Here is a 13460-nt window from a genome sequence, read left to right on the forward strand (position 1 = left end):
CAACCATTGTATTCACTCCCTGTGTATGTTCAGGTTCACCCGATGCATTATTAGTTTGGCATAGTATTTCAGCAATACTGACGTCGAAATCAAATCTCTACAATTATCGTGAAACACGCTTTGCAACATGCAATACAACATTAATGCTCATAAATTGTGAAACGAATCACTTCGGCAATCTTCGGATACTACTCGACGGCTGTTCCAATTACTTCTTCCTGTTTCATCAGGTTTGATCTTGAAAGGGAGGCGCCATCTTGATTTGTTCGGTGTTCTACCCGCTTTGCTCGTCGGAGCTGTGCCTCTTTCGCGAGCCATCGAATTCATCGTACCTGTGACAATTCTGAGTCGAACATCATCTATAAGGTCAGTTTCAAATTCATACTCGTCTTGTATGACCGCTGGGGGTAAAATTACGGCGTATGTGTTGTCTAATATTCAAGACGCACGCTCGACTGTCAATGTCGTTGTGACATGCATTTGCCTGGTGACCGAATTAATACATCGGTGAACGTAATTACTATTTTAAGTCATGTTGTTAAACAAATATTCTTTTAATTTCATGAATTTTTCATATTTTGTGATATAATTTCACCACTACGTTGAAAGTCAAACTCGTAATGGCGTGACCCGTAGCGAGTTGAAATTTGAACTGTGGGATACATCCTGGCACGCCACCAGCTCTGTATTTTAAATAAGTGTATAGAGGCAACGTGACCAAACTTAATGGAATAACTGGGTGATGATTGTATTTTTTCTATTTATTTTTTTGTCTTTGTAGGGTCAACATTACACACACAGCAAACAGAGTGTTAGCGGCGGACAGTCGACGCACGTCGCCATCTTGGATATACAGCCAGTGTGATGTCATTCTGCCGAAGAAACCATATCTCTTCCGGGAAATCGTGAAGTTTACTTCTGGACTGATTCATACAATTTGTGTTTATTTGAACAATTTCACTTGTTGTCACAATGCCTATCAGACGGCAACTCAAAAATGTTGTGAACAATTACACGGACTCGCAGGTCAAAGTGCGTGAGGCAACCTCCAATGATCCATGGGGTCCATCTAGTTCATTGATGACCGAAATTGCCGATCTCACATACAATGTTGTTGCATTCTCTGAGATTATGGCGATGCTGTGGAAACGTTTGAACGACCACGGCAAGAATTGGCGGCATGTCTACAAGTCGCTTGTCGTTTTGGATTATATAATAAAAACGGGCTCAGAACGTGTTGCGCAGCAGTGCAAAGAAAATATCTTTGCTATACAAACATTGAAAGATTTCCAGTTCATTGATAGAGATGGCAAAGATCAGGGAGTAAATGTTCGGGAGAAATCCAAGCAGTTGGTGTCGCTTTTGAAAGATGATGAGCGACTGAAACAAGAGCGAGCCAGAGCATTGAAAGCCAAGGAGAGATTTGCACAGGCATCATCGGGTATTGGGAGCAATTCAGAATATGGAAAAGAGTCAACTGAAAGAACTGGAGGATATCAGACAGGTGGTACTCCTGATAATCAAAACACAGACCCTGCGTCAGAGTCTGCTACCACTCCCCCAGTAAATCCAGGAGGTATTGTTACGTTCTCTTGTCCCAACTCTCCCTCAGTTTAAAAAAAAGGTGTTTAACGGTAGTTTTAACTTCAATTTGTCTGTCATATCACATGTAGGCCACTTTCCTGTAGCAAAAATACTTGTTAGTTGCATGCATATTTCAGTTTACCCTCCCTACATGTTTGTAAAAACTTTTGATTTGGCAGTTTGCAAAGCTGTCAACATTCTTACTAATTCAGATTTTACTAAGTAACAACTAGTTTTTCTTTTTTGAGTATTATTGTTGCGAGTTTTGTGCGTTATATCATTTTTACCATTGACCAGTTGCATGTATCAGTATGTCTGCCTGTGTGTGTCAATACTGTTCATGGCATGCGTTTTTTGGCATACATGAACGATATAGTCCTTTGTACATTTTTGTATGTTGTAAAATAGCACTGATAGAGGTGAGTTGACTTTTATTCCAGTCCTTGGTTGTAAACCCTCCCTCCATCTCTCTCTCTCTTTCTCATGGTAGTGTAATAATAGTCTACGGTAATGTAATACCGGTAGTAGTCTACGGTAGTTATGTAATGCAAATATATTTAGAGCATTGGTTAGCTTTCTGCAAGTCGCACTAACTGCATTTCATGTTATGTTCTGTTTGTACGCATGTCTGTCTGTCTCTGTCTGTATGTCTGTCTGGGCAATATTGCGCTGCATTAGACTACAGTACATATTATTAATAGGTGTTGTAGAATTTAGTTATCCACCTCATACTGTTTTTTGCAGAGAGGGTTAAGCAAAAAAAAGTGTTTGCTCATCAACTGCTCTTAGCCCTCTGTGTGCCAAAGTCACTTAATGTCATCTTTCACAAAAATTAACCTACGTAATTGTAAGCTCCACTGTCATCATAGATGATGGAGTGGAGCTGTTCATATAGGTGATTGTTCATCTTCGCCGTGACGTTTGTCAACAATTAGATTTTCATCATCTTCTTGAAAACTTTAAATTTTAACTACCAGCTCAATAGCTTTGGCACCTCTGTCAGATTTGTTCATTTCGGGACGATATGTTCAATTCTCAAGTTTTAGCGAATATTTTTGTTTTGTTTGGTAATTTGATTACTTCTTCGAAACTATCAGCTTAATAATACATGTACATGTAGCTTTGATACTTGGTATGCGTGGTCCATGGGTTGACCTCCATGAGATTTGTAACGAGGATAACAATTGTAATTGCCATGGCAACAACCAAAGAAACTACCCTTGTGATATGGCAAGAACATTTTGGAAACACTAATAACCATAGTAAATAGTTGATATCTCCTTGTACAGAACATTATCAACTTGTTTTGACGAAAATACTCTACAACAACAGCAAAGCTATTTCACCATTAAATGATAAAAACATACATAAAAATAAGCAACATGTTGCATTAAAAATCTTACTTAGTCTTGGTTCGCAATTAAAGAATTAATTCATTTATTTATCTATAATGACAGCTGACATTCAAAAACATCCATTTACTCATAAGTTCCTGTCATTACCTAAGTAATTGTGATTGGCAATGTTCTGAAAAATGATGACTTTTTACTTGCAAAAGTACATTGTAAATACATACTTAGTTAGTATGCAATGGCTTTGGTGGGTCAGGATCATGTTCGTCTTTTGATGTGCGGTGCAGTAAGTAGTTAATGTAGTTCAATCTAACTACATGTATGACCACAGACCCTAAAGAGGAGTCTATGCTACAATTCTGTGTATGATCTGCTTCTCGTACATGCGTATTATGCTTCCAAAATAATATTATGTACTGTAAGCTTAGATATTGTTTATTGCTATAAATCTGGACATTATATTTTTCAATTTGGCTTAATCACTAAGATGTATAATATTGAATCCTTGCTTTGGTTATTGTTTTGTTTTGTTTCCTAAAAAAAAAATAACATAAATGTTTAAATTTAACTACATGTACTAGAAATTTGTCACCATTTCAGGATTTTATGGCATTTGTGAAGACAATATTCTGCAAAAGTACCTGGCACCTCTGAGAGATTTTCACTGCTGCAATTATTCGTTGACTTGAAACAATTTATCGCACAAAAGTAAAGCAGTTTACAATAGTCCACCATGGTCCCCATGGTGCCTACAGGGCTCCAGGGAAAACTTCGACTATTCCAACTCCCAACTTATTGTTGTGAACTTTGATCCATCTCAGCTCAGAGTTGAAATATGCATGTCTCTACTAACTATTTTCCTTAATTAAACTGATCCTCTGAGTGACTACATGTATAACTCTGCATGTCTATGATGATTCTCCAGACCTACACGAGGGAGACACAATTGACAAGAGAGCCTAACATTATTCTACCTCCTTTCTTTTTTTTTTATCATCTCTTGCTTGCACTTGCTATAAATCCTTCATGGTGAGGCTGTTTTATTTGTTACCGCTCTACTTTTCAATCTGCCCATAATAATTTTCACATTTGTTTATGTACAGATTACATGTAATTAAGGGGGATAACAGTTTAACATATTATGTGCATTGGACAAATTATGTCATTGTGTAATGGTACATAATTTTCAGCTACTTTTTATTTGCCTTTCACCTTCACACATTGTGATTGCAGGCGAATTTATATTATTTTTATATAGATCTACACTAATGTAGTTGCTTTCCAGGAATTACCAGACAATATGATGCAGTTTGGTTACTGTTGGGTGGGATGTGATGGTTGATCACAAAATCACTTAAAGAAAATTTGACTTTGCTTGTTGCTTGCTATACCACCGTTCTTGGCATGCATGTGCATGTACTTTGCCCACAAGTCCCCGTTCCATTTCCCAAAACGTTTTTTCCTGACGCAGCCTTCGGATTTGTTTCTCTCATGTCAGGTTCTCCACTTTCAGAATTAGAACAAGCTCGCCCTCAGACAACTGGAGAGGAAGAACTGCAGCTGCAGTTGGCCTTGGCAATGAGCAAAGAAGAAGCAGATGAAAGTGATCGTCAGAAACGAAGTGATGATGTCAGATTGCAGATGGCCTTGAATGAGAGTTTAGATGAAAAACCGGAGGTTAGTTTGTAGTTATGTATACTCTCTACTTCATGCCCATATGCTGACTGGTCTGTTTCATTATTTTTTATACTTCACTTGAACTACTAGAAATATATCTATGCTTAAGGATGAGCAAAAAATAAAGATTCAATGTATGGAGCATTTAGTATGTTTGTCCGATTACAGGGATCAAAATACCCTGGTGCACACTGCACTTTGCACATACTAGTAGATTATTAGCTAGTGCAAGTAAACTCAAAATATAATGTGCACACTGTACATGTAGAAATTAACACAACATTTTCTCATTATATTCACTAAGTCTAAATTACATGCAAGTTCCACAAATATTGTAAGACAATTAAAAAAAGCAAATTCTTTCATGATCGCATCAATCAAAACTCGTAAATTTTATTAAAACTTGAAAACAACAAGTTAGTGCAGGTAAATTTCAACTTCGACATGCACACTGTGCATGCAGAGAAAACATTCTATTACAATCCCTGCCGATTATTTTCTTCATGGGTGTAAACCTCCCACTCTTCCTTATACATCGACAATTTACATTCTTTTCCACCACACATTTATATATCAAATTCACACAGTCAATTTAGATTCAAACTTGGTTCATAGACAATTGTTTTCTAGCACATCAACAAAAGTTGATTTATGTTACAATCCAATCCAATATGGTAGTCTGTCAGCCATTTTGTTCAACTAAAACCTTTAATTTTTGCTTTTTTTGCACAATGTTGCTTGTATTTTAAATTCTTGCTGCCTGGTCAAACTTGGTGGACAAGCAGTTTTATTTTATTCTATCTAAGATGGTCAACCTAGAGTTTTCATATATTTTTGCTCAATTCTGCTTGCATCTCAAATTCTCATTGCCAGTTTAGGTTTATGGTACATAGGCAAATGTGTCATTGAAATTTTGTCGCTGTCACAATCCAATCGAAGATAGTCCACTGGCAGTCATTTTTTTAGAAAATGATTGATGTGTTTTTTTCCCCCCCATTTCCTCTCAAAGTGTCTGGAAAGAGTTCCTCAAAGTTCCCACCTAAACCTGAACCCTAACACTCCAGCACCCCAATATAATTTTAAATGCCCCTTCCAAATATCTATACGTGTCCTGAAGCCGGGGTATATACAATTGCAATGGTAAACTTACTGAATGGCTGACTGGTAGCCATTTTGTTTCATGGTTTTGCATATTAAATCATTTCTCAGACATGCTTTGACAGATTGTTTCAGACTTGTCAATACACTTGATCAAAAAAGAGCATACTAATGCTGACATTACATTTGTCATATATTAAAGTACAAGAGGGGATTGTGACATTCTCAATGGTTTGTAGACAGTGCTACAATATTTTATATTTCCTTTGATTGCCTTGGCTCGTTAATCATTGCCTCAAAAGCCTTCAGCTTATGGGAGCATTTTATTTTCATTCATAATTTCTCAAGGCAAGTCGTCCATTAGAAAATGTGCATACCTTGTATGGATGAAAGACATTTGGTTATTGTGCTTGTGGTTGAAATAGTAATGGTTTAAAAGAAACGCACCAGCTGTGGATCAGGCTGTAATAGTGTAATGTGTTTGTTTCCTGTATCAGTGTACTATACATGTACATTCCTAAAAACATGTGAAGGTTAAAAAAAAATTCTAATTTCCTCTGCATTGAAAGAGTGCACCTGACTTGTCTTTTGGGTTCAAATGTCTTACGACCTAATTAACAAATCTCTTTTGATTTGATAAGAGAAACAAATTTGTTTTCCCTGCTTTAAAATTCATTTTTATATCCTTTTTTAGGATAATGTACTGGTTGATAAGCAATCTCTTCAAATTATAAATTATTCTTGCGAAAACCACCATGCTTAATGTTTTTTTTTTTTTTTTAGCTAACGAGCCATTTTGTAATTTCTGCTGTACTGACTCAAGCATGGTGGATATGATCGTCTAGTTGTCATGGCAACACCCCTTCTCCCTCATATTTAACCCTGTGTAAATGAACAAAGCACTGAATAATTCTTTACAAGAATATGTTCTTTGGTATAGGCTTCAAAAACAAAACAAAAACATGCATCAATACAAGACTGTTATGAACAATTTCAAAAAACATGATTAAAAAAAACTAATATATGGTACTGCACTAGACCAACTTTTACTACCCAGGGTATTCCAAAATTCACAATTTTAAGCTCTTATTCGATTACCACCAACATCAAATCAAAATACCAATTTTTGTTCACCATGAGCCAACTTGGGGGGAATATTATGTCTATTTGGAAAAGATAAAACATTGTTTAATAAAACAAATTGTGTTGTTATTGGTTACACAACACTTTTACACTAAACAAACATGATTGTTCACAAAAAATAATATTACAATATTATTAAGTACCGGTACCATCAGAAAGTCATATTTGGGGTGTTTTGGATGGGGTGTGACGAACTGGACCCAAATAGTAGTACCGGGGTAATGCACTAAAAACAGGGGGTTGGTCACTGGGTCTGCTATCAAGGAGTTACCTTTACAATGCCATTAAAATAAGAGTTTATAAATTATACTAATAGACCATTTTCTGTACACTGCGAGAATCACGCGTTATGCGTGAAATCGAACGTAAAAACAGGACAAACAAAGGTCATAGCGTTGTAGTGGCGTCAATGTGAGCTACGAAATAAAGAAATTCGAGTTGAAAATCAAATCGTTCGATTTTTACAGCAGACGTTCGACGCACGTCTTTCATGCATCTCGCGAGATCTCGCAATTGTACGAAAAATCACCTATTATTGCTACTTTATCAAATACTCCATTCTACTTTCATGGTCTAAAATGGTGAAAAAAACACTAACTAAAACACACTGTAGCAAAATAAACTTTTTAAGTCTAGCACTAAATTATAAATACCTTAAGACTAGTATTGTGGCTATTGATCACAGTTGTTTTTGACAATCTTATAACATGGCTGGATGGCCTCCCCTGATTTCATAGTTAAATTTCCTTAATTTTTTTTATTGATAACCCAGGATGTCCTCAGATGTTGTGTTCATCAGGTTATCATGTTAACCTCCACTGGAAAGCTATTAAAATTAAATTGTCAAGTGTACTAAGATCTCTTCATTGACTGAAGTTAAAAGTTCATTTATAATTAATTCATGAACTGTTTTGTCAATAAAATATATGCATGACACGTGTACAGTTTGGATTGTCAAAATTATTGCCTTTTCATCTGGATGTCACTCAAAAACAATAAAGGGGTTAATTATTCATTGGGTTTTGATTTTGCTTATTTCGCCTACTGGAAAATGCGCTAATTTAAAACCTACTGAATATGCCTGAAATGGTAAATCAGTGAAATATACACCCAGTAAAAATTAGTCATTTTGCAGTATTAGAATTGCTAATAGTCAATAAAGAAAAATTGTCTGTTCCATACCAACGTGACAACGAAAGCAAGCAACAACTTATTGCATTGTAAGTGTTTTGAAATGTGTGTAATTTCTGAGTTAGGTATACTAGTATGCCAAAAATAAAGTTGTGTTCTCGAGTCTGGTAGAGACTAAACTCTGCTAGGGAATTTAATACATGGTGATTGAATACATGTATTCAGTGAATGAAGTTTGGTTTAATGTAATACATGTCCCAATACATTCAGTTCCAAGCTATGTTTGTGAAGCTACCATGTATATATATTTTAATTTAACTCTATATAAACAATGATTTTGATAATTCATGTGTTCTGTGTAATTTTTTTCCTTTTTATTTAAACTTTGTATTTGCTATTTTTCAGGTTGTCAGTGGAGGAGGAGGGGGAGGAAGTGCATTGTTAGATCTGACTGAACCTCTTCCTGTTAGAGCTGCTACAATGCCTACATCTGATCCATGGGGTGCAGTTGAGACAGATGTCGCCCCTGTTGCTGCCGACCCTTGGGGATCTCCAGCTGTAGTAGCACCACCACCAGCAGCAGCACCACCACAACCTAATCCTTGGGGAGAACCCATTGTGTCACAGTCACCACCACCACCTCAACCACCACATCGCGTAGCTACAGATCCATGGGGGTCTCCAGCCCTACCTAGTCACAGATCAGCGTCGCCTGCTGCTGATATATGGGGGTCGCCACCAGTCACGAGTAACGTAGCTACCAGTCAAGCAGCTGCCTGGGGAGGTGAATCTTCAACAGATCCTGATGCTGATTTTGATAGCATTCGTATCGGGGGTGGTATTGGGAATAATGATCCTTTCGGAGGTCCTCCAGCTGCTAGTGCTATGCCTGTTGATAACATGTTTGATATGGGATCAATGGGCGTAGCCTTATCATCCAACAGTCAAGACGAGAAAAAGAAATCAGCATCTGATTTCCTTGGTGAAAACTCCAGTTTGGTGAACTTGGACTCTTTGATTGGACCAACTCCACAGCAGCAAGTAGCCCAGCCAGGATCTACAAATCCGTTCGCAGTGAACACAACATCAAAATCCACCAATCCATTCCAAGTGCAGCACTCGGCATCTCCAACGTTGAACCAGATGAAGCAACCCGCAACTATGCCTATGACCGCATACGGCTCACAACTGCCGCAGCCTATGCTCCCAGCAGCCAATGTACCCCAACAGCAGCAGCAATCAACCAATCCCTTTCTCTTCTAGAGAACGTCATCAGACTAGACATTAATATAAAGTAAAGTCTCTTGATCAATAGAAGTCTTTATTTGGGTTACTTCAATGTATAAGGCTTTACACACTCAAAACATTGTATTCTTTGTAAAAAAAAAAAAAAAAACTAAAATAAAATGGTAACTGTAGGCATAACATAGTTAAAATCGTAATTAAAAATGTATATACATCTCTGCATGCATAATGAAATCTCAAATATTTATCACTGAATAAATAAACGCATATTGAAATGTACGGTGCATGGAACATTTTAAATATGTTTAAATAACACCTAGACTAGGATTATGTTGATGAGTGTGTTATTCTGCAAAGGCATGGATTCTACAGAGCTGAACTATGGACAACATTCTGCAGCTGCTAACAGTCTGTTGGTTGATTCATCCCCCACTATGATGATGTTGCTGCTGCAGCAGCACGTGTACAATAATGCAACTGATCTTGTTCCACACTGGTAGATGGTTGCAAAGCAAAACTAATAAAATCTGTACACATACATGAAGTAGTGTTCATGCAATACAGATTATCGATGGGAAAGTGTTAATATCCATGGTTCGTATTTTTAGTCTCGAACATGCAGATGCACATGGCATTGCATTTATATATAATGTTGCATTTTTGAAAGCTCAAACATATAGCTATGATTCCATAGTAGTGTTCTGCATGTTTTGCGTTTGTTGGCGCCTTTGGAGTTCAAATGCGAAACGTGCAAGTCTGAGTTTATTCTGTGTCTTTGCCATGTACAGCGGAGACAGCAGATGTGTCTAGAAATAGTGTCTGTATTGTCATGAAAAAAATGTTCTCATCATTGTGTTGTACTTAATTTATTCATAGCTTTACCAGTCTTGTGAATATCTTTCCCATATTTTAATGGAAATGTATTTGATTTGCCCTCCTTCAGTTTTGGATATTATTTTGAATGAAAGAAAAGATTTCTTATAAACAGTCTTCTCACAAATCTAGAGAAGTCAAGTCAATTCTATCCGTTCTTAAGTGTGGTTATAGGTCACATTTTTTAAATGTGCGACTCTCGGATTTCTAAAGGTTATTTGGAACATGGAGGTTCGGAGAATATCTAAAATAGTCTCTCAGTAGCGTACAATGTGTTTACATGAAGTGATTTGCATTTAAAAAAAAATGTCGTAGAGTTTAAAGTAAGTTTCTCTGCCATTGAGCTTCAGCAATAACTTTATTCCAGTGTAACCAACTTTATTTTTTTCTTGTTGCCAGGATAATATTGTATGCTAACAAATTAAAACCTGTATATTCAAAAATGTTTAAAAACTACCTTGATCTGGCGTGTTTTATCTGTATTAATGAATAATTCTCTGTATTAATATTTTATGAAAAAAAATGTTTAAGGCATCACCTGCTGGACGTTTCCATGGATAGCTAAAATGAAAAGTGGAAAAAACAATGATGTCAAGTTTTATTGTTTACCGACATGAAGATTAACTGCAGTCACCGAGTAAGGTGTACAGCTATGTACAGTTTAAGTTTAGAATCTGCATGCCTTCTCATAAATGAGATTCATTTGATTAATTGGCAAGTCAAGATGAAAATATAGTTGGCATTTGATCAAGGTTGGAATCGGTGATGCTGGCGAATATTGAATACTAGTCTGTTAATTTGGAACTTCAAGTCAATAAAAGCATGGCATGTACTAAAGTTAATATTGTGTTTGCAAATGGTTAGTAGTTATTCTGTCAAGTGGAATTGTACATTTTTTTTTCCACCAACGCCATGTGGATATGAAGTCTTGTTAAATATTTGCTTCAAGCAAAGATAGTCAAAACTGTCCATTAGCAGTGTTCTCGCAATGTAGAATAGATTTCCAGTTCTCAAATAGAATTGTTTTGTAAAGAAGTGTCACATAGCTTAACAGCCTTTTTTCACCGACATGTATAGACTTAAAATAATTGACTAGCTATTTTAAAGACGTATTCTGAAAATGTATTGTACCAACTAAAATTGGTACTGATATTGGGTATGCTTGTTTATATATTTGAAAAAGTAAAATGTATCTATGAAAGAAGTGTATTTGAATGTGTTGCAATGAATGAATAAATAACACAAAACATAACGTACATTGAGACATTCTGTGTTCGGAAATGTATGCTTCGTGTGGATGTCCCGCAAAAAAAATACATCTATTATTTTTGAACGTGTTAAAAAGCTTATCTTATTTTTTCTCTTTTCATGTGTCTACATTACATGGCAGTTCTACAAAAACTATGAATAGAAATAATATTTAGCCGTTTTGGGGGCTATTACCATAAAAGTCGTAATTTGCTATGGTTTTATAAACAAATAACTAATTGAATGAAATCTAGTGAATATGCAAAGTTAATCTTTTAAGTGCATTTCATGAAATCTGCTAGAATTCAAAAAAAGTTGATGTTTCCCTACAGTTTATAAGCACAATTTGTTTTATTTTCTATGATTATTTGAGGGAAATTCTTGAGTGTGAATTTGGAGATGTCCAAGTGCTTGCTGCACACAAGTGTTATCGTTTGATTATTTAATTTCACCTGTGGGAGAGCCTGGTCTAGTTGATGTTTGCAGAATTACTCGCTGCAACAAAATTTTGCGTTTTTTCCCCTTAAAAGCATGTAACCGTATTAAAAAATATGCCATTGTTCCCATGGTGATTCGCAAAATGCATCAAAAATATCTGCTCAGTCCTAGACACTTTTTCTTGCATACATCTATTCGTCCAAAAACCTTGATAAATTTGAAAGAATAAATCAAGTTGAATGTACCAGTGGAAGGATGATCAATTTATTTCACTTGTGCAGGATTCTCTTTCAAACAGCTAGTCTGGGATTACAGCCAACTCAATGTTGTTCAAAAGAAATACCTCTGGTTAATTAAATTGTTAAATTTTGTTTAAACCATGTACATGTTGCATCGAGATGACTGGAGTATAATCTACTGGGGGGGGGGGGGGTAGTGTTTAATCATAGCAATACAAAGATGTCATTAAAAAAAACTAGCGTATGTCATTCAACTTCCCTAAAGCGAGATGAATGTGTACTGGGTTTGTTGCACTAACTTTTATAAACCAGGATGGTTAAAAAAAAAAAAAAAAAAATCAAGATTGCAGACATGATTTTCCCATAGTAGTGAACCTAATGTTTTGGATCTAAATATTTTGGATTCTGATTGAATCACAGACCTGGTCAGTGCAATATAAATGTGATAGCTCAATAACCTGATAATTGTTAAAAACAGCAGAAACATGTAATCTGATTGATAGAGGGCGTTATTCCTAAACAAATGCAAATATATATCTAAACGTTTTCAACAACAAAAATACTGGTGAAAACAATTCTGAACAAAGCTGAACAAGAATCATAAAGTTATAATTTCATTTCATGAAAATTAATTATTCATTTTCTTTTATTATTACTAGTTTAATACTTGTCATAATTTGATTCATAGTACCCTCCCCCCGTCATCAGCATATTACTAACATCTGGCTTTCATTATAAGCAGACATGATTATAAATACTTCCATTCTGTTCATTTATTTTGATGTCTAACAAAAGTCTTATTTCAGTCAAAATTGAACTTGGTTCACAACAAGGACTTGTGGATTAACCTCTGTGTCCGTCCGGACATGTATCTTACGAGGCGCGGAATGTAAATTTATTATTTTGTGTATACTAGAAGAAAACGTACTAGTAATTCAAAATTACGTACGTATTGGAGGCCGTGCGTGTGTGTTTTAATATGTGTGCATTTTAAAAAAACGGCGTGACCGTGCGTTTTAATGGTATGTGCTTTAAAAAATCATGTGTGTATATTAAATGGCGTGGGCGTTTTAAAAATCGTGTTTTAAAAATGACGCGTGAATTAAAAATGATGTGTATTAAAATGACGTGTGTATTTTACAATTATGTGTATTTAAAAAAAACGTGTGTGTTTAAAAGGACATGTGTATTTTAAAAATAATGTGCGTTCAAACAAGTGTGTAAAAACGATGCGTGTGTTTAAAAACGACGTGTGTGTTTTTAAAAATGGCGTGTGTTTAAAAACGACGTGTATGTTAAAAAAATGACGTGTATGTTTTTAAAAATGACGTGTTTTTAAAAATGGCGTGTGTAAGGTCGAATGACAATTTCGTGTGTGTAAAAAGAAAAAAAACGCGTGCATTAACTTATTTATGCCTGTGGGGGCGCTATT

The 13460-nt window shown here is 35.7% G+C and overlaps 1 protein-coding gene across 4 annotated transcripts; it reads left to right on the plus strand.

Moving 5' to 3' along the window:
* Nucleotides 1–23: 23 nt before the first annotated feature.
* LOC100367459 (epsin-2-like) lies at nucleotides 24–11355 on the plus strand. 4 transcript variants are annotated; one of them, XM_078007968.2, is made up of 4 exons: nucleotides 24–366; nucleotides 782–1576; nucleotides 4435–4613; nucleotides 8391–11355. In XM_078007968.2, the coding sequence occupies exons 2-4, from the start codon at nucleotides 973–975 to the stop codon at nucleotides 9246–9248; spliced, it is 1641 nt and encodes a 546-aa protein (XP_077864094.1). In that variant the 5' UTR covers nucleotides 24–366; nucleotides 782–972; the 3' UTR covers nucleotides 9249–11355. The 4 variants fall into 4 exon arrangements, with proteins under 4 accessions (XP_077864094.1, XP_085358438.1, XP_085358439.1 ...); XM_085502312.1 differs by having other exon boundaries at nucleotides 782–1504; XM_085502313.1 differs by having other exon boundaries at nucleotides 782–1504; nucleotides 4450–4613.
* The last annotated feature ends 2105 nt before the right edge of the window (nucleotides 11356–13460 follow it).

The sequence above is a fragment of the Saccoglossus kowalevskii genome, chromosome 8, assembly GCF_978046115.1.
Source record: "Saccoglossus kowalevskii chromosome 8, keSacKowa6.1, whole genome shotgun sequence".
NCBI lineage: Eukaryota > Metazoa > Hemichordata > Enteropneusta > Harrimaniidae > Saccoglossus > Saccoglossus kowalevskii.

What these genes read in the sequence shown, in the direction of transcription:
- LOC100367459 (XM_078007968.2), top strand. Translation starts at nt 973, where the DNA reads ATGCCTATCAGACGGCAACTCAAAAATGTTGTGAACAATTACACGGAC. An exon ending in TCCCCCAGTAAATCCAGGAG is followed by an intron (nt 1,577 to 4,434) that starts GTATTGTTACGT and finishes CTCTCATGTCAG; the next exon opens with GTTCTCCACTTTCAGAATTA. An exon ending in GTTTAGATGAAAAACCGGAG is followed by an intron (nt 4,614 to 8,390) that starts GTTAGTTTGTAG and finishes GCTATTTTTCAG; the next exon opens with GTTGTCAGTGGAGGAGGAGG.